At 36.8% G+C, this 24056-nt stretch overlaps 1 protein-coding gene across 2 annotated transcripts in view; it reads left to right on the top strand.

The window, feature by feature from the left end:
• UHRF2 (ubiquitin like with PHD and ring finger domains 2) overlaps positions 1-23597 on the top strand; it is a 91568-nt gene extending 67971 nt beyond the window's left edge. Inside the window, exons 9-16 of one of the 2 annotated variants that reach the window (XM_030005688.2) lie at positions 3001-3105; positions 14253-14359; positions 16364-16526; positions 17253-17390; positions 18195-18318; positions 18728-18888; positions 20837-20935; positions 22488-23597. In XM_030005688.2, the coding sequence (XP_029861548.1) occupies positions 3001-3105; positions 14253-14359; positions 16364-16526; positions 17253-17390; positions 18195-18318; positions 18728-18888; positions 20837-20935; positions 22488-22634 (1044 nt within the window). In that variant the 3' untranslated portion in view covers positions 22635-23597. Of the gene's footprint in view, positions 1-3000; positions 3106-14252; positions 14360-16363; positions 16527-17252; positions 17391-18194; positions 18319-18724; positions 18889-20836; positions 20936-22487 lie in introns of both variants that reach the window. The other variant, XM_030005687.2, reaches the window with a different exon arrangement.
• Positions 23598-24056: the final 459 nt, after the last annotated feature.

Raw genomic sequence — 24056 nt, 5'->3', positions numbered from 1 at the left:
TCTCCCTCAGCCTTATTGGATAGTACTGATTTTTGGTTTATCTTTGATTTTTTTGTTGGTTTTAGTCAGGGAAATACATACTTCTTTATTTTCAAAATCAGTTCTTTGTGTCTTGCATGTGTAAATGGTTGTAATTGAATGTTTTCCATCATATTTGGAAGAATAGAAACAGGTTTTTTTAAACTGCTTGAGGAGGGGCAAGCCAAGAACCAAAAGCCTCTTCTGATTTATTTTCTGAACTTCTCATCACCTGCTTTCTCATGAAAAGAAAACAGATGTTTTATTATTCAATTGGTAGTCAATTTTCCTCTGATGGCAGTGTCTTCCAGTACTGTGTGAAGAATTTTGGATTTGGAAGGCCATGCAAGTTTTGAGGCTGATATGGTTAGCAGCAGGCATTTTCCCCTTAGCAACAGTTTTCAGTTTCTCTCTTTGGTAGAAATCACAGTGAAGCAGTTGAAACCTAAACTAGTTCTTTGATCCTTTCTCGCCTTGATGTCCATTGTCAACAATACCATCAATACAAGCCTTAGATGAAGCAAATTAATTTTTTAATGTAAAATTATGCTGTTCATCATACCAGTGATTTTATATGAAATGACTTGATTAAGAGGAAAATTCAATTTTGATTCTTTGGGATATTTCATTGACCTCTCCTGTGTTTGAAGAACTTTTTTTGTGAAAGGAATTAAAATAAATAGTTATCTTTTTGTTGGCTTCCAGATTAAGTAAAGTCTCATAAGTACGCATAGTTTCTAAAATCACTTATGCAAACTCATAATCTCAAAATCAAGTTTTATTTTCACTGCTTCAACAATAATTGAAATTATTAGTTCACCTTTTTGTAAGGAATTCCATTGGTAACACAAAAGCTAATAGTTTTCAGACCTTTCTAGTGCTGGTAGGAAAAAGGAACAGAATTAAACTGCTTTTGTCAGAAAATTAGTGCTAATTTTTATATATGTATGTGTGGACTAGACATCAAAAGGCAACTACCATTTCTACATAATTATTTAATTTTGGTTACAAATTACATACTTTGTCTTTTTTTTTTAAAGATTGAAATGCTTTCTACATAGAAAGCTAAATTACACTTTTGTTTCTCATATGACTAGTCTTTTGTATGAGAAATGAGTTTGTCTCAGCAAATCTGTGAGAATTTAGAGACTGTAGTTTCTTTACTTCTGATTTGCATAGTTTTTTATGACACAAACTCACTTTTCCCTAGAAGGAAATTAACTAAGTATTGCTTCTGGAGAGAGCATATGAAGAGCATCTTTGGCATGAATTACTTACCAGAGTTCACCTTTGGGGTGAATCACCTACCAGAAACCTAAATTTAATTGATAAAACCTGGAAATGAAAGAAGGGAGGGAGAAATGAATGAAAGGATGTTTGATAGTGGGGCCTTTTTATTCAGCAAAGTCATAAATGCTCTGGAAAAATTGGCAAATAACTGATAAAGTTAGGTGAGAGTGCTAAGTTGTGGGTAGTAAATGTGGGGTGGGGAACAGTTCTAACTATATAATTTGTAAGGGTCAGGAAAATAAAATATATTATTATTAACAACAAACAGGATCATTAAAGGAATGGAATGGTTTTCATTCAACTGGAAAGACTTTTCATTCTGAAATAATGTTGAAAAGGTGGTGTAGTGTAGATGGCTACAAAATGATGTACAGTATGAAAAAAGTGATTAGGGACCAATACACATACTTTTGTAATGCAAAAGGTGGTCATCAAAAAAAAAGGTCAGCTGCCCACTTCAAAATGAACAAAAGTAGTACTAATTTATATGACAAACGGTACCACTGTGAACTCTTTTCTCTCTTGAATACTGTGAATCCAAAAGTTTTTAGGAAGTCTGAGCCACAGACAGCTGGGTGCTGAGAAATTGTGCAAGGAAGTATCATTGTGTCCTTATGTAGTTTTCATACTGTGCACAGCTCTTGTCTATTACTAGAGACAGCATTTGTGGCCGGCTGGACCTTTGATCTGATGTATTGTATTATGAAAGTACAAGACTATAGCAGAAGAATGTAAACTTACATGGAAGTTGCTTAAAAGTTTAGGTTGGGAAAAGGAGTTCAGGAGTCAGAGAGGCAGAATGACAAAAACAGGCAAAGTCAAGGTCTGAAGGAGGGTATGAAGGTAGGAAGAAGGATCCTAATTGGTTTTCTGCTGGGAACCTTCATTCTATCAATAGTATTTTTGGCATCACGTACTGAGAAAATACATAATTTAATATGTAGCCTCTTTTTTATTCATAAAGGTGTTTTGTTTTTTTAATATAATTTGGTAGTTTGAAAAAATTATTAAATAATTTTTTGTGGGCTAGATGTTCCAGCAGACTTTAGTGATGTTGCCAGTTTATGGTACAGCTGCAGCTCTCAGGTGGTCTGTTTGTTTGTGGCTTAGTTGCACATTCGTTACCAGAGAGTTATCCTGGTTGGAGAACTAGCTTATGATCCATACGTCGCTGGAATGGCTTCTTGTGTTTCCTTAGGCAGTGTGATAATACTCCTCTGTGTTGGTTCACACCCTGTTTTACCTTAATAGTACCTGACATAATAATCCTTACACTGGTCACTGTGATCTTCCTTAGTTAAAAATTGTAAAATGTTACCAAACTGGCAGATCTCCATCTGCTTTGGTTTGTTCTAAATGGCTGTGCAAGTGTAGTATAGCAGTGAATACAGTCTTAAATACTGCTTATAGAAGGAATTGTGGAGATTTTTCCCAAAGAAGAAAATGTACCTTTACATCTTCTGGTGCCACCACTGTCCTACATTGTCCTTCCATTTTTTTGGTGTCCTTACTTTTGGCTTTTTTTCCTTAAAAGCAAGTGGAATTCTCACCTTTAATCACAGTTTTACATTAACTATTTACACAAACAGCTCTGTACAATATTTTAAGCAGTAAGTGGATTGCTAACAGTGATTGTAGATGACTGGTTGTTTGAAAAAAAATGCTAGAAACTAGCTTTTTTTCTGTTACCAGGTGAGCGAAGCAGGTGTTCACAGACCACATGTGGGTGGCATCCATGGGCGCAGTAATGATGGAGCTTATTCACTTGTATTAGCTGGAGGATTTGAAGATGAAGTGGTATGTCATTTATGCAAGCAACAGTTTTGCTGTTCTAATGTGTCAATGTTTGTAAAGATAGAGTTATGTTTGTTGTTGATCCTAAAACTAATGTTTATGCAAATATGATGGTGAAAAAAATAACTACTACTGATTACAAACTGAATAGTTTTTAGTATTTGGGGGAAAAATGTGTAAGGAAATCTTTCTTAAAGAATGTTTATGCTCATACTTAAGCAAAATATGTCAATTACAGCTGGATTTTACATTGTTTAGGGTAGTTAAATTTCAGTATACTTTTGGAGTCTGAATTAGTATTATTTAAAATCTGGTAGTGTAATTATATGCAAATAATATGTTTTATGTTCTGCTTTGGCCATGATTTTTATTGCTTTCAAGACAGATGCCTCTTCATTTGGGTTTGTTGTGTTTCTAAATATGCGATACATTTATTTTAATGAAGCAAGAATAAAAGGTACATGTTACTTGATTCTATGAAATTCTGAAGGTTCTTGACTCCTACTTATGAGCACTTTCAGAACTTCTTAGGAAGGTCTCAGTATCTTGTGTTATGATCCCCAAAGGTGCTGGAAAAAAATTCTACTTTGTTGTTAACATCTAAGTAGTGCAATGAAAGCTATTATGCTGCTAAACAAAACAGTAACTGCATCCAACTTTCATCTCATGATGTTGACCAACATTTAGTTATGAATAGATTACTGTTTTCTGCAATTAAATAATGTTTACACAGGCTATATCCCTTCCTGCAGTTCTGCTCCATCAGGTGGAATTTTGAATCATGCATCAGGTGAAGGATAAAGGAGTAAGCAATCCGGTTTTTTAAAACATGCATAGCTGTTAACCACAAGGAAAAAGGCACTGGAGAAAGAAATAAACATCTGAAATAGCATCAGAATGTAATGTATTCTTTGCCAACGGCACCTACCAGCTGCTGCTGCTGCAGAGCGTTGCCTCTGAAGGAGTCTTTCTGAAAAAGTCACATGAGGAGGTACTTGGTGTTGGGATACATTACTATGTCCTTAGAGTCAACCCCAACCCAAGCTCTAGGACCCTTAGCCAGTGGATCCTAAGATCACTGTTGCTCAGTAGTTGCACCTGCTATTCTGGGGTCCTGCAGACTCCTTTTTTTCCTTTTTGGTTGTGGTACTGATGTGCCTTTATTTCTGCTGCTGTAATTATTCAAAATATTTCATAAACTTAATTGGATCCTTTGCATGTCTTTTCCAGTTCCCCTAAGTGATGTTGGGATCATGTGTTTTTGTGGACGCCTAAGTACTGTCATAGTCTAGATGACATAATTTTGAAGAGGCATAGTTGGGGAGAAATATTGCAGAAGATGCCCTAAAAATTTGTATGAATGTCAGCTTTTTTGCAGTTCTCTAATCTAAGGACACAGGGCAGAAATATTTTTTTCCAGGTGCATTTTTGGAATTAGTTTTTCTTTAGTTCTTTTTTCATATACTAGATTTTATTTCCCAATTTATGTCCATTTTCCCTGGTTTTTGGAAAAGGTTGAAATTAAACTCCCGTACAAATATCCACAGAAAAATCAAATTGTGTACTTATAAGTATCCTAAGTATAGTATCTCATTCCCCAAATGAAACTTTTTAATAAAAATTCAGATAAAATCCTCTGATCACATCTAGTCACTTCATTGTATGACAACAAGAAAAGAGAGGTGACTCTTACTTGAATTTTAGTGGTATGACGTAGGTACTTGTGTATAAATTTTTGCAAAATTGAGAAATAAATACATTTTGGAAGACTTTTATTGTATGTTTAAAAACTTTATGCACTATTTATGCACACTGGTGACTTGCCATCTTAATGCTTTTCTTGTGGCTTTAAATTAACAGTTCACTATTGAGGTAAAATAATTGCAAAAACGTATTGCAGGAAATAGAATTCACTTTCTAGCTTTCAGATCATGCCATTTTTATGCTGTGCCTTTGAAAACTTAGAATCCTGCAGACCCAGACTTGCCTGCAACTTTGCTCAAGTTGGGATGTTCTGGATGTATTGGAGAGCTCAGTAATGACAAGTTCTGTCAGTACAGGATTTACCCTCAAGATTGAGAAGGGGTACAGTCATAGTTTACAAAATGAGCATTGGGTGAAATTGTTTTGTACATGAAGCTTAATCTCATTCTTAATCACATGCATATAAAATGTTTGCACATTAATCTCTCTTTGTAAAGTTTAACCTTGAATTTTAGTGACAAGTTACATGGCTTACCTATTTAAGATACAGTATTACACTAGTTAGCTTTAGAGTCTTGAATATGTTAATATTGTTGATCTCCTGGTCTTGTTCTTGATAGTAACCATAATAGGAACATTAGCTGAAGAAATTGAGAAGTTTTTCAGGAATTTAAAATCTAAGAATTATTTCAGAATAGAGTAAAATTTAAAAACTAGATATTGGACATTAACAGTGATTGTGCAATCACAGTGTTCATGATAAAAGTATTTTGACTTGTCTATTTGTCAAATCAAGTAGCTGAAGAAATTTCACTTCTGTGTTGAAAAATTGCCCTTCTATTTTGTGTTGTTGTTATGTATCGGGGTTAAAACTGCTGATTATTTTCAAAAGTTTCAAGATCCATGTTTCTGTTGGGTTGAGGTAGTGTTGTAAAGATGGTAAATTAATTGTGTGGTATGCTTAGTTTAATCTGAACAAAGATTGTTTCTTCTTTAAGTGCTTTTGCATATAGGATCATACAGGAAATCTCTGAAGTGAGATTCAGAATCTCTTGGAGAATAATATCTGCTGTGATCATTTGCATCCTCTTGTAAAAGATTCTGAGAGTATAAAAGAGAATAGCATCTCTAATGACTCAGAAGGGACCCCAGGCAAATATACTCATTGCTTAGGTTCGTTGATATTTTATACCAAACCCATTCAGTGCCTGGAACACAGCATTCACAAACCACTTCATGAAATGGCTTGCTGTCCATTTTAAATGTTCTGTGTCTTTGCATTAATCTTGTGTGTGGGTAATCAGTTCCAAGGTGTTACTCCACTTGTTTGAAATAGTCCAATCGCAAATAAACAGTATTTAGCTCACTAGACTTGCCTAAGACCTGTGATGACGATGTAGTTTTTCAGAACCTCTGCTTAGTATGCAGTGCACAGTGAAAGCACTTGATCGGTTCCACCAGTGCCAGAGGTGCAGTGCCACTACTGTAGTGAATTGCATACTTAAATGGCTTTAAATCCAAATCAAGTGGCAGTAGGAGCCTCATGTCTGAGTCAAAGTGTTTTATATCCAAAGGCCGTTGCGACTTGCAGTTTACCTAGATACGTGTGTATGACCTGCTGCTTTATTAACCAGTTTGCTGGGTTTACCTGGGTCATCTGAATCTAGTGTGAACCCTGATACAAAAGAGATGTAGTATCCTATATAAATTTTCTGGATTATCATGCCATGCTGACTACGTTACCAAGGGAACAGTTCCTTTTCAATTTTCCCAACTCTGTTTAATAGTATGGAGAATCCAACATAACAAGTTCATTACAGCCATTACACTGAGTGTCTCTCTATTGTGAGTTACCTGGATTAAGTATGTAGCAGAAAACCTGATGCTTAGCAACATGAAACTTGCTGTTTTCAAAAGCCGTCACATTTCCAAGGTGTAAGCGCCCTTCTGGTTCAGGACCCGCTTGTAGCTCCAACATAATGTGAAAGAGTTTGAGTATCTTGCGATACGATAGCTACCAAATATCTTCCTTTTCACTCAGATGTGTTATTTGTCCACTCTTTTTACCTCTGATACTAAGGACATACTTGACATAATTTGAAGGGCAGTCGCTTTAATACTTCTTACCAGTGTTTCAGATTTGCAGGACAGATCCTATTCTGCAACAGTCTCCTCTCCATCTGTTATTCCATATTGTTAGCTATCAGTCCATACAAAATGCTAATTAATACTAAAAAATGCCTTTCTTGCATTATTTTCTGAATTTCATTGTCTCTGTACCTGCATTATATGAAGAATTACCTTCACATTCTGAAAAGCCTTACTTTGTTACACAGATGCTTTTTGTCATTTTTCACTGCTAGCACTACAGCTCTCAAAGTAGTCTTATCTGCCTATTTGTCAGCTTCTTTCATAATGGGGTGTGAAATCTGTGTCTATACTGCCCCTATCTGTGCTTTTCCAAAGCTCATTTGCAGGACTTTGCATATCTGGTTATTTCTAAAGCATTGAGGAACCCATTTGACACAAGATAAAGCAGATTAAAAAGTAGAAATTAATGTTGCCAATGCTTAGCAAAGCACCATTTAGCTCTTTTTTACATTTCATGCTTTCCAAGAAACATTCTGTCTGGCATAGTGCCTTAGGTCAAGGATGTAGGCCTTGGTTTCTGTTTGTGAATGCCTAACATACTGAAATTTTTTTCTTTCTGAAATTCATGCATTTTCAAGATACATTAGTCATATTAGTGAAACATATGGAGTATCATCAATCTATTCCCTTCATAAAATTCTGAAGGATCAGCATAATTTACTAATCTTTGTTGCGTCAAACCATGAGTTTCTTGCTGGACTTAATAGATTTTTCACGTGAACACTTATAAAAATTAATTCTTACGATATTAAGCATTTATTTAAATACAGGAAATGAAAGAAGGATGAAACTAACAAATTCTAATTATATGTATAGAGATAAATGAATGTCAAATAGTAAGTGCATGTCTTTTAGACAGGCAAGATTTTCCTTGCCTTGCTTTACCTAGGATTATAGTAGGCTAATTAAATTACTCGTACAGGTTGCAGGATTTTTTGCCCTCAGAAAAACAATCACTCAGCAGTCTCTAACAGGTAGGTAGTCAAAAATAATTGTAATTAAAAAATGTTGTCTCAAAAACCTGTTGTACCTCCTAAGTAATGTCTCATTACAAAAAAATGTCTTTGACCTGAAAAGGCTTTCTGTGTGTTTTATCTTTGGTGAACCTCATTTGAAGTCGGAACTGATATTGAACAGAGTAGAAAATAATGAATCCAGATTGGGTAGCCTGAATTATTTACATATTAATGTTTAGTTTAAAGTCTGGTAATCCACCATTTTGGCACTGAACATGGAAGGGAGTAAGAAAAACCTCAGAAAGTGCTGCACATACAGTAGTTGTCTAGTACTTTCACTTGGGAGTTATTTTTCAAAATGTTGACCTACTTCCATCACCAGTTAGCCACCTGTTTTGAAGCTGTCTTACTTACTGTTCAGATTTTCAGACTGGCTAACACTAAAATGGTTAAATGTTTTCATTGTGGTGGAACATGCCACGATACCATCAGGTTCTTGCTGTCAAGGGTGGTTGTGGGGAAGACTCAGAAGCACTGATTATGATATATTCAAGCTTGCACTTAATGCAAGGGGGTTTTTATTGATTTATAAATTAAATGTGTAATTTAGCCCTTCCTTTTTTAATTGGCACCTTTTACTGCAGTGCTAAACCGTGAAATTATCAAAAATAAATCAGGCAATTGGGCAGATAGACCAATTCTGTCAGCACTTATATGCATACAGACTTGTGAGACTTAATGGAGATGAATGATGACATGATTCAGTTTCAAGTATTCCCACTACTAGGGAAAGAAAATCCTTTCAAATATAATTGTCTAATAGTTAATATTTGTCCTGAATTTAATAACTTCATTTAAAAAGGCTTAGTGCTTTTTTATTTTGCTTTGTCATATTAATCAAAATCTTAGCCTCTATTCATTATGTTTTACTGAGGTGAAACTGATGAATCAAGGGGTTGACGAACTGATGAAATTTTGGGGTTTCTTATATCGAAAAAGCCAATAAGACTTTTCTGTTGTTGTTGTTCAGACTGAAGATTGAAGCTCACTGTGGTGGATTGGCCCTGGCTGGACACCAGGTGCCCACCAAAGCTGCTCTATCACTCCCCTCCTCAGCTGGACAGGGGAGAGAATATACAACGAAAAGGCTCGTGGGTCGAGATAAGGACAGGGACATCACTCACCAATTACCGTCACGGGCAAAACAGACTCGACTTGGGGAAATTAGTTTAATTTATTACCAATCAAATCAGAGTAGGATAATGCGGAATAAAACCTAAATCTCAAAACACCTTACCCCCACCCCTCCCTTCTTCCCAGGCTTAACTTTACTTCTGATTTCTCTCCCTGCTCCTCTCCAGTGGCGCAGGGGGATGGGGAATGGGGATTGCGGTCAGTTCATGACACATTATTTCTGCCACTCTTTCCTCCTCACAGGGAGGACTCCTCACACTCTTCCCCTGCTCCAGTGTGAGGTCTCTCCCACAGGAGACAGTTCTCCATGAACTCTTCCAATGTGGGTCCTTCCTGTGGGCTGCAGTTCTTTACAAACTGCTCCAGCCTGGGTCCCTTCCATGGGCTGCAGTCCTTCAGGCATAGACTGTTCCAGTGTGGGTCCCCCATGGGGTCACAAGTCCTGCCAGAAAATCTGCTCCAGCGTGGGCTTTTCTCTCCACGGGTCTGCAGGTCCTGCCAGGAGCCTGCTCCAGCGTGGGCTTCCCACAGGGTCACAGCCTCCTTCGGGCATCCACCTGCTCCAATGTGGGGTCCTCCCCAGGCTTCAGGTGGATATCTGCTCCACCGTGGACCTCCATGGGTTGAAGGGGGACAGGCTGCCATCTCACCATGGGCTGCAGGTGGATATCTGCTCCACTGTGGACCTCCATGGGCTGCAGGGGGACAGCCTGCCTCACCATGGTCTTCGCCACGAGCTGCAGGTGGATATCTGCTCCACTGTGGACCTCCATGGACTGCAGGGGGACAGCCTGCCTCACCATGGTCTTCCCTACAGGCTACAGGGGAATCTCTGCTCTGGCACCTGAAGCACCTCCTCCCCCTCTTTCTTCACTGACCTGGGTGTCTGCAGGGTTGTTTCTCTCACATATTCTCACTCCTCTCTCCGGCAGCTGTTGCTACTCCCCAGGTTTTGGGTTTTTTTCCCCTTTCTTAAATATGTTATCCCAGAGGTACTACCACCATTGCTGATGGGCTCGGCCTTGGCCAGTGGCAGGTCCGTCTTGGAGGTGGCTGACATTGGCTGTATCGGACATAGTGGAAGCTGCTAGCAGCTTCTCACAGAAGCCACCCCTGTAGCCCTCCAGCTACCAAAACCTTGCCACGCAAGCCCAATACACTCATCTAGAAGAAGTTTGTGTTCATAATAGCGTATTTTACTAACTGATCAACGGAATTTTTATGTATATGTGGGGACCAAACTTTGAAATCTGAGCATAATATGAGAGGTGTTAATGAAAAGCAAAAATAATTGAGAGGTATCTTGAGATAGCTGATATTCCAGTAACTTGAAGTAGCTAATGCCCCTGTCAGCTGCTGTATAAAAGCAACCATAGAAATAATGTTGAACACTTAGATAGAATTCAAAATCTTACTTTTTTTGTTCTCCATTACCTCTTTGTTAGACTTACAACTGATTATGTAACAACATTGAAATAGTGGAGTGTGATTTAATACAACTGACCATCTGTTTACGTTGTATGTCTGAGGCTGACTGGCTTATAGTACTAGAGCTTCAGGGTCATCTTCCACTCAAATGCCCCAATATGAGATACTGGGTCAATGTTCCTGTGACTGAAGTTCATTTGCTCTATGACATGATCAAGCTTTATAGACAGGACAGTTAAGAAGTAACTTTATGGAGGCAGCATAAGAAAATGAGACATACAGAAGGCATTAAGAGAAGACAGAATAACAAAGGTTTTACTAGCTGTTGAAAGAATGTTTTGGTGCAAGAAAGTTGAATTAAGCTGTGGAAAGCAGAAGAGAAATGGCAGAGTTACACATTTTGAGGTAAGAAAATGGGTAAGGGGTAGGAAGAAGGAAAAGAAGGGAAAAGATAAGATTGTTTTAATAGCCTTTTTGACAGTTATTTTAAAGAAGTGAAGAACATTTAAAAAATGTTATTAAAGAACATACAGACATCAATAATTCCTTTTACCAAATGTTTTCTTGAACTGTTGAATGCAGAATTTTCAGCAGTATCAGTATCTTAAGCTCTGCTTTCTGATCCTCTTGAGAAAAAAATAGCTTTCCGCCTTTACCTGTCACATACAGGCTATCAGTCGAACAGTTATGGGTCGTAGGAAGATCCTGCATTGTCTATAGATAGACTCAGAACTCAAAGCTATTGAGAAATTCTTTTAATGAGTCATTACTCATCAAAAGATCCCAAATAACAAGCTGTGTGAATATTCCTGGCATACTCCACTTTCAAAGTAAAACTCCATAACCACGATGGAAATAGGTTTTATAGGTCTCCCATTAGGTCTCCAGACTACCAGTATCCCCATTTTACTTACACTTATCACGGGCTGTATTCATTTCCACATTTTTTCCACTCTAAGAACTCTGTGTTTGTGCATCACTTACTCTTGCCATTCTAGATTTTCTGTCTCTACCACCACTTACGTATTCTCATGGGCTTTCTTCCTCCCCTTGTTTAGGAGTTGCTCTCATATCAGAGGTTCAAATGTCCTCCCAATTTCTCTTCATCCAGTCCAGATCAGTGCCCCATATGGCAAGATCTCTGTCATTTTCCTCCAATTCTAGGAAATGTGTGTCTTTGTTCCCTGCAATCCTTTTTTTTATATATATATATGTCTGATGTGAAATAAGTGAATGTTGTTCTTCTGGGAAGCAAAGCAGAAATGAGCCTTCCTTACACTGGGGGGTGTTAAAAGATGCCATCTTCTTGTTATTTGACCTGTAACAATTGTGCTCCATAGCTGTTCCATTTCTCCTCCGTTTCCTTCCCCTGGATTACCAGTTTCCCCCAAATCCGTACAGTTTTGCTTATTTATGCATAGAACACTTGGATAATTAAGGAGAACCAAATGTAACTATCAAGTGTGGAATCTGTTCAAGAGGTGAGCATGTGTGCATAGGGCTTGTATCTGTGCTATCTTCAAGCACAATGTCGTGTGGTTGCCTGTGGTTAAAGAGTACCACCCAGAGAACCACTCAGTCTTTCTCTGAAGACACTGGAAGTTTGATGTTTTTAGGCCTTTTACATTTAACCCATTTTTCATAGAAGTGTGTTCCAGTAGGTAATTATAAATACTGTTGCATTTATGCCTTCATACTTGTTTTTTTGGCTTAAGTCTATAGTGATTTGTCCTTGGTTTATGTTTGTCTGTTATGCCAAAAAAAAGTCTATTCAGTACTTTCTTCCAATGAAGATTGTTCTACCTAGTTGGTAAACAAAACCATTTGTCAGGAACCTGTCTTGTCTTGTAAATAATATTCTCCATCTTGCTCACATATGTAGTGTTTCTGTCTTTCCTCTATTTTTTTACGTTCTTATATATGTGTTATTTCAATATTTGTCTCAACATTATGTTCTAAAAAGAGGGAAAAATCACCTTCCAGTTTCAGTTTATTTCTGCTTATGCATCAAAAAACTGCCTTAGCACTTTTCCCCGCTCTGCTACACCATGAACATGCGTTCAGTCTCTTCTTTGTTATGAAACCTAAATCATTCTGGATTCATGACTTTCCAAGATACATCTTTCTGATTTTCTAAACTTGGCACAAGCTCCTTATTCAGTGTTAAAATGCAGTTTGTTTGAACGGGCCTGATTCATCAAGCAAACCATCCCCCATTCATCATATTATTATCACAATCATCTTTGTGTGATCTGCGCATTTTGTTTGTCTTGACAATCACTGAAAAATTGAACATAGCTCAATTCTGTGATACCTGATTTTATACAATTTATTTTACATGCTTTCTTAGTAAATAGTTCTTGTCTTGTTGGTCTTTCATTCTTTTGAAGTTGTTTCATATATTGTCCTCGTACAACATCATTCTATTCCTGCTATTTTTTAGAGGTTCATTGAGCAGAGTAAGTAGACTGTTTTAAGAAAGGAAATACCAGAGTTTATGCATGTCTTTGTTAGGTTTTGAGTATTTTTTTAACTTCATAGCACTTGCTTGTTATTATGTCTAGATAAATTTTGAATGAGAAATACTCTAATACTGCAGCTGAATTTCTGTTAGGTTTTCCCTACACAGAATAAAATAAAAATAATTTCTATAATTAATCTATGGCCTTGTTCAACCAGCATTTCTCTTTCTAACTTTCTCTTTTTCTGCTGTTGTCAGTCATGAAATATCTGTAACAGTCTTGCACTGGATCCTTAATAATGTCAGACTTTTAATAGTGGTAAGAAATTGACTGAATTTTACTACTGCATACAAGTATGTTCAGATTTTTGCTATAAAAATTCATATAAACATTATTTTCCTATTAAGTATTTATCTTCAACTATTGCTTCACACTTTGTGCAAAATTTGCATCTCCAAAGATATACCATATTTAATATATTTATAGAATATATATATTTCTAGAAATGCTTGTATTTGCCAGGAGTAATATGAATTTCTGTGATACATTTCCTAAAGAAATCAGTATTACTGGCTTTATTTATGTGTATGTAGATTTTGACTGTTTTCACGGTTCACAGTAAAAGATTCTATCAACCTTCCTTTGATTTAAAGAAAATTCTATGTAGAAAGTATACTACAGAATTGTATCATCTTACAAAATGCAAATCTAAATGAGCTTAAGCTCTTACTAGTTCAGAAGAGCTAGGATTATTACTGCATTAAAGCACCTGCCTTGTACATGAGGCAGAACTGTTTGTACTTATTAACACTTAGCCCCTTGCACAAGCTGAAGTGATCCCTCCAAGGTATTTATTATGTATTTTACAAACATGATATTCTTGTAAACTAAATGAAAGCTCTAGAGCAAGTAACCACTTGCTAAAATGTGTTCCCTTCCTCACATTTTTTTTTTTTTCTTTCCTCAAAAATAGGATTTTAAGAGATCTTTAAAACTTTAAGAGAGAAAAGTCCAATTTTTTAAGGCAGGCAATTTTTTAATAAGAATTTTCTGGACAATGTTACATCCAGACCAGTAGCTTTGTGCTAGCACAACTACTGTAGGACAGTGATGCTGAAATTGAAAACACATCTTTTCATGCTTTGGATTATAGTTTTTTTCTGTCTGAGTAAATAGAAGAAATGAAGTCACATTTTTTGTAAATTGAGTTGCTTTACTTCGGAGTGTTAAAATGAAGGATAATCTTCTTGCGCAGGATCGAGGAGATGAATTCACTTACACTGGGAGTGGGGGTAGAGATCTTTCTGGCAATAAAAGGATTGGAGAACATTCATTTGATCAGACATTGACACACATGAACAGGTAAGTTTTGAAGATAAAATTAAAAAGTATTCCAAAACAAATAGCTGGGTTGTAGTGCTTTAATTTAAAACTAACATTTTGCAATATTCAGTTACTCTTGTACATGCTGCTTTTGTAAACAGTAGTGCCTGTTACTGCTAAGAGGCATTTTATCAAACGTTATGTTTTATTGATTTAAAGAAACACGCACCTCAATGAAATATGTTACTGTATTGCTGATGCAGCTAGTAGTCGTGTCTCTGGTTGAAATTGTCCTACAATTTCCTTCAGAGGACTCTGTTTTAATTTAATGAGAAATTTGTCAAAACTCTTGGGTGGAAGTTTTCTATTCTGGGTGTTTCTTTTTAAATTTCTTCTTCAATGGGTAAATAAGTTACGAAATTTAAGTAGGAAGAAAGCATGTTCATTTTCCCATGTTAAAAGAAGTCTTTCCTATTTTCCTAGCCCTTTCTTCCATCGTAGTTTTCTATGAAAAGCAAGGAATTAGGGTGTTGCCTTATCAAAAGCAGGTGCTTGAAAAAGAAGATATATGTCCAAAAGATTAATTAGACATCTGCTTAAAGTGTTTTTATGTCCTATAAAAGCCTGCCTGAATGAAGAGATCTCCATCCTTTTCTGTTTCTAAGAGCATAACCTGTTAGGCAGCTGACCACTTAACAACTGTGGGATGCTGATATTGACTGAGACCTTTTCTTTGCTAGGCCTGCTTTTAGATATGATCTGCTCCTGTCAAGCAGAGTGGAGAGGGATTCATTCACACTTTTTGGTGGTGCTTAGAGGAAAAGCCTGACTTGGCTGCTGAGAAAGGGAGGGGGAGAGAGGGGAGGGACGTGATGTGAACAAGAACAAGGAGGGAGGGAAGGTGAAAGTAAGTTTAAGCAATAGGTTTACAAGCATATTTAGTGAATAGAGCAAACTTGCTTTGGGAAACAGAATTAAAAGCTGGACTCCTTAGTCTCAGGATTTCTCTGCTCTTGGCAGATGAGAAATGCACTGACAAAGCTTGTCGTGTAGCTTTGCAGGCATTAGTGCGCATGGAGTGTAACAAGGTGCTGTCAGTTACTGATTTTGATACAAGTTTTAGGCACTTTGATAATGAAGATTATGATGATTCCCTGTAGTTGAATCAGGATTGGTTTTGCTTGTCCAGACATTTTTCCTTTTTTAAGTTTTGTTTTTACATAAGAAACATTTTTTAAATTGGCATTGTATGCTTGTCTCTTACTGTTCTGTACAATGTGGGTTTTATACTCATACCATGGCTGTTTATAAACTGTATTATTTCTTCCATTCTGAGATCCATGGTTTGGTTTGGGTCTGATGCTGAAGGGTTTTCAATCCCAGGTCAAATCAGGCTGTGGTAGTAGAAATACTGTTCATTACATCAGCTTGGTCTAGTAAGTGTTCATACTGTCTTGCTCCAGGTTTCTAGAAGAGGGTCTTCGTGTTGTTAGTGGATGAAGGGGTTTACTTGTCCTTGAGTTGGCTACCATTATTTAACTCCTGCTGTGAGGCAATTTATGTATTATGTGAGACATTTCAGTTACTTGGAGTTTTTTGGATGATTGCTATGTACTTTTTTCTCTGTAGTGTTTTTCATCATATTCATTACTTCTGTGTACACACTTAAAAAGCCTTAAAATCTGTAGTTAATGGGGAATAGCGATAGAAGTTTGCCTTTTGTTACAATTTTCTTTTAATTCCCTCAATGCTATTTAGGAAGGGCTTATTTTTACAAATGAAGATTATTAAATCTAAAAGGATTGGTTTGTTTTCTTTAGCAATATCAGCTGAGTTTTCATCTGGAATCTTGACAACAAACTATTCTGTGTACCCATTTTTTTCCTTACCATCTGCAGTTGTTAAAAGAATACACTGACAGTTCTATGCTGCTTGATAAAGTGTAATTAGACAAGGGAAATAGATATGACTTAATTACATTAATTCTCAAAAATCTGTTGTGTGAAGCAATCTAGTTTATGAAGGTTTTGACTCTCTTTCTAGGGCATTAGCCCTTAACTGTGATGCCCCACTGGATGACAAAAATGGAGCAGAGTCTAAGAACTGGAGAGCTGGTAAGCCAGTCAGAGTAGTGCGCAGTTCAAAAGGACGGCGAATCAGCAAATATGCCCCAGAGGAAGGCAACAGATATGATGGCATTTACAAGGTATTCTGATTTCTACTAAGTGCAACATAACATTTTTCTTCAGTTGTTTTAAAAAGTCTCATGTGTGTTACATTGCAAATTCTTCATTATTACTTAAAAGAAATAATTCTTTTTTCTCTATGATAGCTTTTTAGCCTTAGCTTATTCTGCAAAGAACTGAAATGAAACTATTCAGAGCAGTGATAATAGAACATAATCCATAATAGGATATATAAAATTAAATATGTAAGCTATTTATAAGTGCTTACTGACCAAATACAAAGCATATTATAAACCATATTATTTCTTCCATTCTGAGATCCATGGTTTGGTTTGAGTCTGATTCTGAAGGGTTTTCAATCCTGGGTCAAATCAGGCAGTGGTAGTAGAAATACTACTGTTCATTACGTTAGCTTGGTCTAGTAGGTATATATGGTTTATATATATACTGAGCAGACATATTATGTGCATATTCATCCCTGGAAATCTAATTATTTCCTCACTCCTTCCAACTATATCCTAGCTTTTTGTGCGTTTAATGACTTCTCAGCATCTGAAATAAAGGTGTGTGCCTATTAAGAGCACTGTATTTATCAAAAATACAAAAATTTTTTTACCTGAGGGAAGAGCTGCTGTACAATAGTAATGTATAACTTAGTCTTCTCATTTCTTCTTGAATAATTAAAGTATGACTATATGCATATGTTTGGCTTGTGATAAAATAATGGCAGAAGTTTTGTTCTTTAGGTGGTGAAATATTGGCCAGAAATTGGAAAATGCGGATTTTTAGTTTGGCGTTATCTTCTGAGGAGAGATGACGTTGAGCCTGCACCTTGGACTTCAGAAGGAATGGAGCGGTCAAAGAAACTGGGTCTGAGTGTACAGGTTCGAATCAGAACTCGCAGAGTTGGTTTTATTCTCAGTTCCAGTAAACGAATTCCAGAAATAGAAATCAGTTAAATTAAAGCCCTGGGTTTTTTTCTTGTACTTCACCGTGGCAGGATTTAATGCCAAAACCCACTACAGATTATCTGCAGACTGAAAGAATCCTGTAATAGTGACACAGTAGAAGGAAGGGTGGACGAAGCTTTCTGCCTTAACAGTGAATTGCTTTGCATATATGAACTGGAAAATTAAGAGTTTTAATCCAGTTTTGTGATCCTTAGGCTGGAAAGAATTACAAGAACTATTGTTATAGCTGAGTCTGAGAAATTGAAAAACCTGTGCATTTTTATGTATTTTTCTTTCCACGTGACTGGGGATTTTGAATAGATAGTATATTTCAGGCACAGAAATAAACTGACCCATGAGGACTTGGGCATTGCAGAACCCATGAAAGATGGAAAGAATTAACATGCTGTTTCTTTTCTCAGCAAGGCAATGGTGTATCTTACAGCATACCATCATCTTAAACTTTGCTTAACTGATTTGTATAGTTCTAAGGGCATAGATCAGGGTCTCAGGTTCCTTTTAATACAATGGAGTCTGGTTTGACTTGACTATACTTTCTTAATAATAGATACTAATTTAGATGTTTTCTGCGTCATGTAGGAATTAAAAAATTATTTTGTATGTTATTTCAATATGTAATCACAAGGTTTTAAAGTCTTTTAGAAATTAGTCTTGTTGGTATTGGGAATTCCTGTATGCCAGTGGGTTTTGTTTTAAATCTATGCTTTTTTATTTTAGTATCCAGAAGGTTATTTGGAAGCCATGGCTAGTAAGGAGAAGAAAGATAAGGTTAAAAAGCAAACTGTGAAACAGGAGCCAACCAGCCAGAGTAACGGAAACCAGAAAAGGACAATTGATGATGGTATTTCTTTTTACTTTTTTAGCATTTATCAGCAAAGTCTGTCATATTACGTTCATTAAGCCAGTAGCATGAAAACTTTGTGGAAGTCTGAAGTTACTTGGAATACTAATGTAAATTGATAAGTACATGCTCTGTAATTAAGTAGTAGTGTAGGGATCTTACCTTATTTACTACTCTTACGGGGTTTTTTTTCCTCTTAAGCTCTGTAGTAAAATGAAGTCTTCTGTGGAACTGTGTGCTGCAGTCCAGAACAATGCTGAACAGTATGAGCTCGAGTAGGCATTTGATTGCTACATTTCATGGGTGTAATCCATGTTTTACCCATCTAGAAACAGTTTTGTCTTCCCCTTTTATTAGTTCAGACTAACACTCTGTTGTTACTGTGTCTGATGGTCATAATCTTAAGCAGGTATAGAAGAACCTACGAATACACCCAAAGCCATGAGGATGGGAGATGGAGGGAAAGGAGAGGCTTTCCAGCTGACCCAAGAGCAGCAATGGCTGATTAGAGAAGACTGTATGAACCAGAAACTGTGGGATGAAGTACTTGCGTCTCTTAAGGAAGGACCAGTATGTTTGCTGCATGCATAGTTTTTAATGTTTACCTTTTCTTTAGACTGTTAGGAGAAATCTTGAGTCTCTCTTAAAACCTAATTTGCTTGTTGAACTTTTGCTGAATACAGACTGTGTCTAGCATTATTTTTACTTGTAAGACTTTGATTTCAAGAAAATAATCCTCACTTGTACAATTTGCTATTGATGGCTCAGTTAACACCTGCATAATAGAGATCTTTTCTCGCTCAAAAAAACATTTTGAAGTTAGAAGTGGCTTTTTTTTGTTTTCATTTTTGAAGTGAGCATGTTTTCTCTGAAATTATACATGTATTTTTGTGCTGTGCTGATGTCAGGAATCAAACACAAAGAAAGGTGGTTCTAGTCACTACTTTCTGTTGAGACAGAAAATAACTTTATGACGGAAATACAGCTTGCTTGCTTTGTTTAAGAAGATAAAAGTACTGTTATCTTCAAATTTAGATATGAAATGAAAATATTTTCATCAAATCTAGATTATCCCACTCTGTAGAGAGTGAAACTTAAGTAAGAGAGAAAATACTTTCCTCCCCGTAATTGTCAAGAAGATAGCAAGAATAGCTTAAGATTGAAGAGACTATAGACACTACTATAAAAAAGTCCACAAAAGCAGTATGTCCTGAAACACTATGTCTTTCAGTGATAATTAGTCTTACCAATGTCAAGTTCATAGTTATTTTAGCTGTTTTGCAGAAGAAATCAAGGCACTAAGAAGTTAAAATAACTTGATAAAACTCAACTCAGTGAAAGCCAAACCATTATTTGGAAAATGGATATCTAAAAATGGACATACATATTTAGTTTATTTGAGAATTACCAGTGCCTTTTTATGGTGCTTCTGTAACAGAAGAAGCATCTATAACTCCCTGTTCTTCCACTTACAGTACTAGTTTTTGCTGTAATGCTGCTGCAGTTGTCTTTGTGTAGGAACTGTGTAAAGTTATTCGCTGTTATCTGTCTTCTATCCAGTGTCTGTAATGACTGGAAGGAATTTAATCTCTTACAATTGTGCATGATGACAGGCAATAGAAATATGTGTTTGTGAAAAGGAGAAAACAGTAATTCAAATGTGGCTGAGAAGTCACTTTTCTACAGATTCCTACCCATGATTTTGGTGAGATTTCTGTTTGGTTGCCCCTAAAGGCAACAGGAATCACTGGTAGTTTTGGGTCGCTACTGTGAAAATGTAAATCTTTCTTCTTGAAACAATCACCTTCCCTTTTAACTAAATAAAATGTGGTTTATGATAAATCTGGTATTTTAAAAATTATCACAAAGAACGGTATTTTGATTACCTGTAGATTTGCTTTTTTTTCTATACCCAAGCTTGTATTCTTGAGATACTTGGAGATCACTGACATGCCAGAGATAAGCTTGCTTGTCTGTGTAAAACACCTGATATGAATGTATCTTGAGATTCCTCAGAGATGCCCTGAGAAGCTTTAGAAACCAGGGAGGTTGATTTACACACTGCAGAGAATTTGACCTGAGGAGAGAAGAAGCCATTAAGCTAGCCATAACCCGTAAGCACAGGAGCAGGTGCAGAAGTGGCTTTCTTAGCAGAAGTAATTCCCTTGGCAGAGAAGCAGAGATCTTTCAGGGACATGCAAATTTCTAGCAGCAGTCACTAAACAGAACTACTAAATTTTCTGACCTACGCTAACAGTCATGAGGGGCCCTCCGGTCTGTTTCATTTTGTTTATAACAGTACTCATACAAACAAGTAAATAATCTTTAAAACATTAGTTCTCTGATTTGTGGAAAAGCAGGGAAATTACACAGCTATGGACCTGCTTCCTGATTACTTTTAGAAAGCTGTACTCATAGGTATGGAGGACTTAACTTCTGGAAGTTCATCATCTTTCTGTAATAAGTGGCATTCATGAGAACTGTAATAGAGTTTGTCTTTTTTATTCCTTTGCCCTAGAATTTTCTGAAGAAACTGGAACAATCCTTTATGTGTGTCTGCTGCCAGGAGCTGGTTTACCAGCCAGTGACAACAGAGTGCCTCCACAACGTCTGTAAAGTAAGAATGAACTCGGTCTTGCTCTGGGCTGTTTTCTTGGCTCTGAGACACCAGTCATCAAAGCCATATGTATTTTAGAAAGGCAATAATTGTTGCCTAACATTCTGAGCAAAAACATGCAACAAGTTTGCATTCAGTGATTGCTGTGTAACCTTAATTTTATGTAATAAAGAGTGGAAGTATGTTTAGTATAGTTTCTGTTAGACATAATGAACGAAGTTTACCATCGCTGTCATTCCTTTGTGATCAGTGGAATTACAGTAGAAATTGATTTGGTCCGGGAGCTAGATGTTGGTACAGTAACACTAATTTAATTTTACATAGTTAAGGAATAAAACCAGGTTTTATAATTGTGTAACACTTAAGAGTTGTTGAAAGGATGCAGGGTAAATACAAGAAAATTATTTGGGCTTATTTGGAGTAAATTATGTTATCTTGTTATTCTTGGCATTGTTTATGTTTGGTAGGAGGGCCACAGGAGTCAATTTATAACTCATGTATCTTAAAATCTTGATCAGTTGGATATAATGTAAGGAGTTTGGAATCCAATTTGTACTAGAGTTAACTTTTGTAACACAGGTGTGTACAGAATTCTGTGCTGAATTGTACATATTTGAACTGTGCCTGCCATACCTAGCATTTCTGCCTGAGAGCCTAAAAGGACTCAGACTGTTATCATCCTAGAACAATATCTGATAATGCAAGTTCAAAAAGATACGTATCACTCTGGTAAAAATCGCTGTATTGTTATGGATGGCCTGCACACATAGAATGATTATGGCTTCTTAAAAACCAAAAAGTATTATGAAGGGGTTAATATTCAGAATTGTGGAAATTGGAAAACCGTGGAGAAGAGAAAGCTGAATGGCAACCAGCTCACAAAGCACAGAATTTGAAGATGTCAGTAAATATTTACAAATACAAAATAACATCCAGTTAAAGTTGTAAGGAATAGTTTGATAGTAAGCTGCTATTGCTGTTTGGGCACAGATCTGCCCTGATAAATTTCTGATACTTGGCTCACGTGCTTGGGCTATCTGCAGCCTGTAGTAACATAATAAGAAGGGCAGCACAGATGCTAGTGTGTTAGAGATTGTATTATTCTACATATGTCTTTAAGGCTTAACTGAATCTCATCCGATGAGATAGATGGAGATTGTTTAAACAATACAGCTGGTGTACTCACCTTCCTCTTGAAATGAAGGTCTGGAAAACTGTAGCAATATAACCATGAAGCTAGAATGAAGCTGCAGACATGGCTGTGATTCACAGGAAGGCACTAGTGGAAATGAAGGGGAAATCTCCGTAGTGATTTAATTCCTCCCAAGCTCGATGTTTCACATCCCAGCCCAGAGCAGAGTTCGTTTGTTAGGACATTTTAGTCATAGAGGCACAGGTAGGCACCAGAGGGCTTGGTAATGACTTCCTTTTTTCTGGTAGTACAGCAGATAGATTGCATCTTTGGTTTATAGTGATTCCTTAGTTTTTGCTGGTTAAGCTGTCAGTCTAAAACAAAGTTCTCATAATTCACTTCTGTCTTTGTGTGTCCTAGAGTTGTTTACAGCGTTCCTTCAGAGCTGAAGTCTTCACCTGCCCTGCCTGCCGCTATGACCTGGGAAAAGGCTACACCATGGTTCCCAACAAGATACTGCAGACACTACTGGACCAGTTCTTCCCTGGTTACAGTAAAGGACGATGATGTGCTCAGATCCTTCCGTACTTCTCCCAGTGACTTTATAGACAGTAAAGGAGAATAAACATGGGAAATTCAACAGTGGACCAGCCAGCTTGATGGGACTCAATATATTGTCACATTTTGAAGCAGCTAACCCTCTTCCCCTAATAGCCATCTTTTTGGTGTAGTGAGAACTCTAATTCTCAGCTGTCTTTTAACATCAAGGGTAGTTTTGGCCAGTTAACAAATAGTTTTTAAAGGAAAAAAAAAAAAAAAAAAGAAAAGCCTCAGCTCTTACTGGCCTAGCTGATGCTTAATTTATGATTTGTTTTTTTGTAACTACCTCAGGACAGAGGAAAATAAATTGTGGGGATGACAAAAAGTTAGTGAAGTTTTAGCTACACACTGCCTCCTGAATATTAGTTGTGCCTGGTCCATGTGGTTTGATTTACAAAAAGAACCCCAAACCAAAACAAAAACCCACAAAAAACAGCAAAAAAACAGAAACAGCACTTAAGCCAGCTGGATTAAAGAACAGCAGATTCTGTGGTGTGCATAATCCTTTTTTGTCTTTTTCTTCTATTATGCTGTATTTTTTTGCAAGAACTGGCTGATTTTTAGTCTATTTTTGTGAGCTTCATTGTGCTTTTCTTGTATCTTATGCAAGTTGACTACTAATGACTAATGAGAACAATATGAATGCATTGTTGCTGCATTAGTGTAAAGTGATCTGTGTTTTTTGCACTTAAAGAGGGTATTCAAGACACTCTAGTTGTGTAAAAAATATTTCATATAAAAAAGCCACTTCTGTATTAGTTAAACTGTATGCTTTTAGTAGGTCTTGTATCAGTGGCAATACATCTACACGGCATTGAAGGCAGTGCTAGCTTGGAGAGGGTTCAAATCGCTTCATATTGTGATCTGAAATTTTATATACAATATATCCCCCCCAAATATACCTTATTAAATATTTTATGATTCAGAAAAGTTGCTAATTCTGTTTTTACTATTATCCACTTATTTAAATCATAAGATTTTTATAGATTTTTTTTTTCAGTTTACTAAATGCTGTCTTTAGGTGGGCTTCTTATTTTTCAGACATGCGGGTTTATATTCCTTAACTCATTTCTCAGTGAAAAAAAACTATTAAGAAAAAAACCCCAACCACCTGACACCGATATCCATGGGCTCACACATACTCTATAGCAGTGGCTGTCATGTAGCTACTCCGGTCTCTACTGAGCATTTAAAGGAAGCTTGTCAGTGCTCAGTCCCTGTACCAGAGTCAGAGGGAGCCTGTCCTGCCCCACTGGCGCTGGCAGTGGTTGCTGCCAGAGCCAGCTTGGTGCAGCTGGGAGCTGTGGGTGCTCCGCACAGCCATCAGTCAGAGATTCCCACCATAGGCATGGGGCTGCACTGACAGCCCGTAGCCTGCAAAGTAGGCAT

The sequence above is a fragment of the Aquila chrysaetos genome, chromosome Z (assembly GCF_900496995.4).
Source record: "Aquila chrysaetos chrysaetos chromosome Z, bAquChr1.4, whole genome shotgun sequence".
In the NCBI taxonomy this organism is placed as follows: Eukaryota; Metazoa; Chordata; class Aves; order Accipitriformes; family Accipitridae; genus Aquila; species Aquila chrysaetos.
This window is presented reverse-complemented; position numbering and strand designations above follow the sequence as displayed.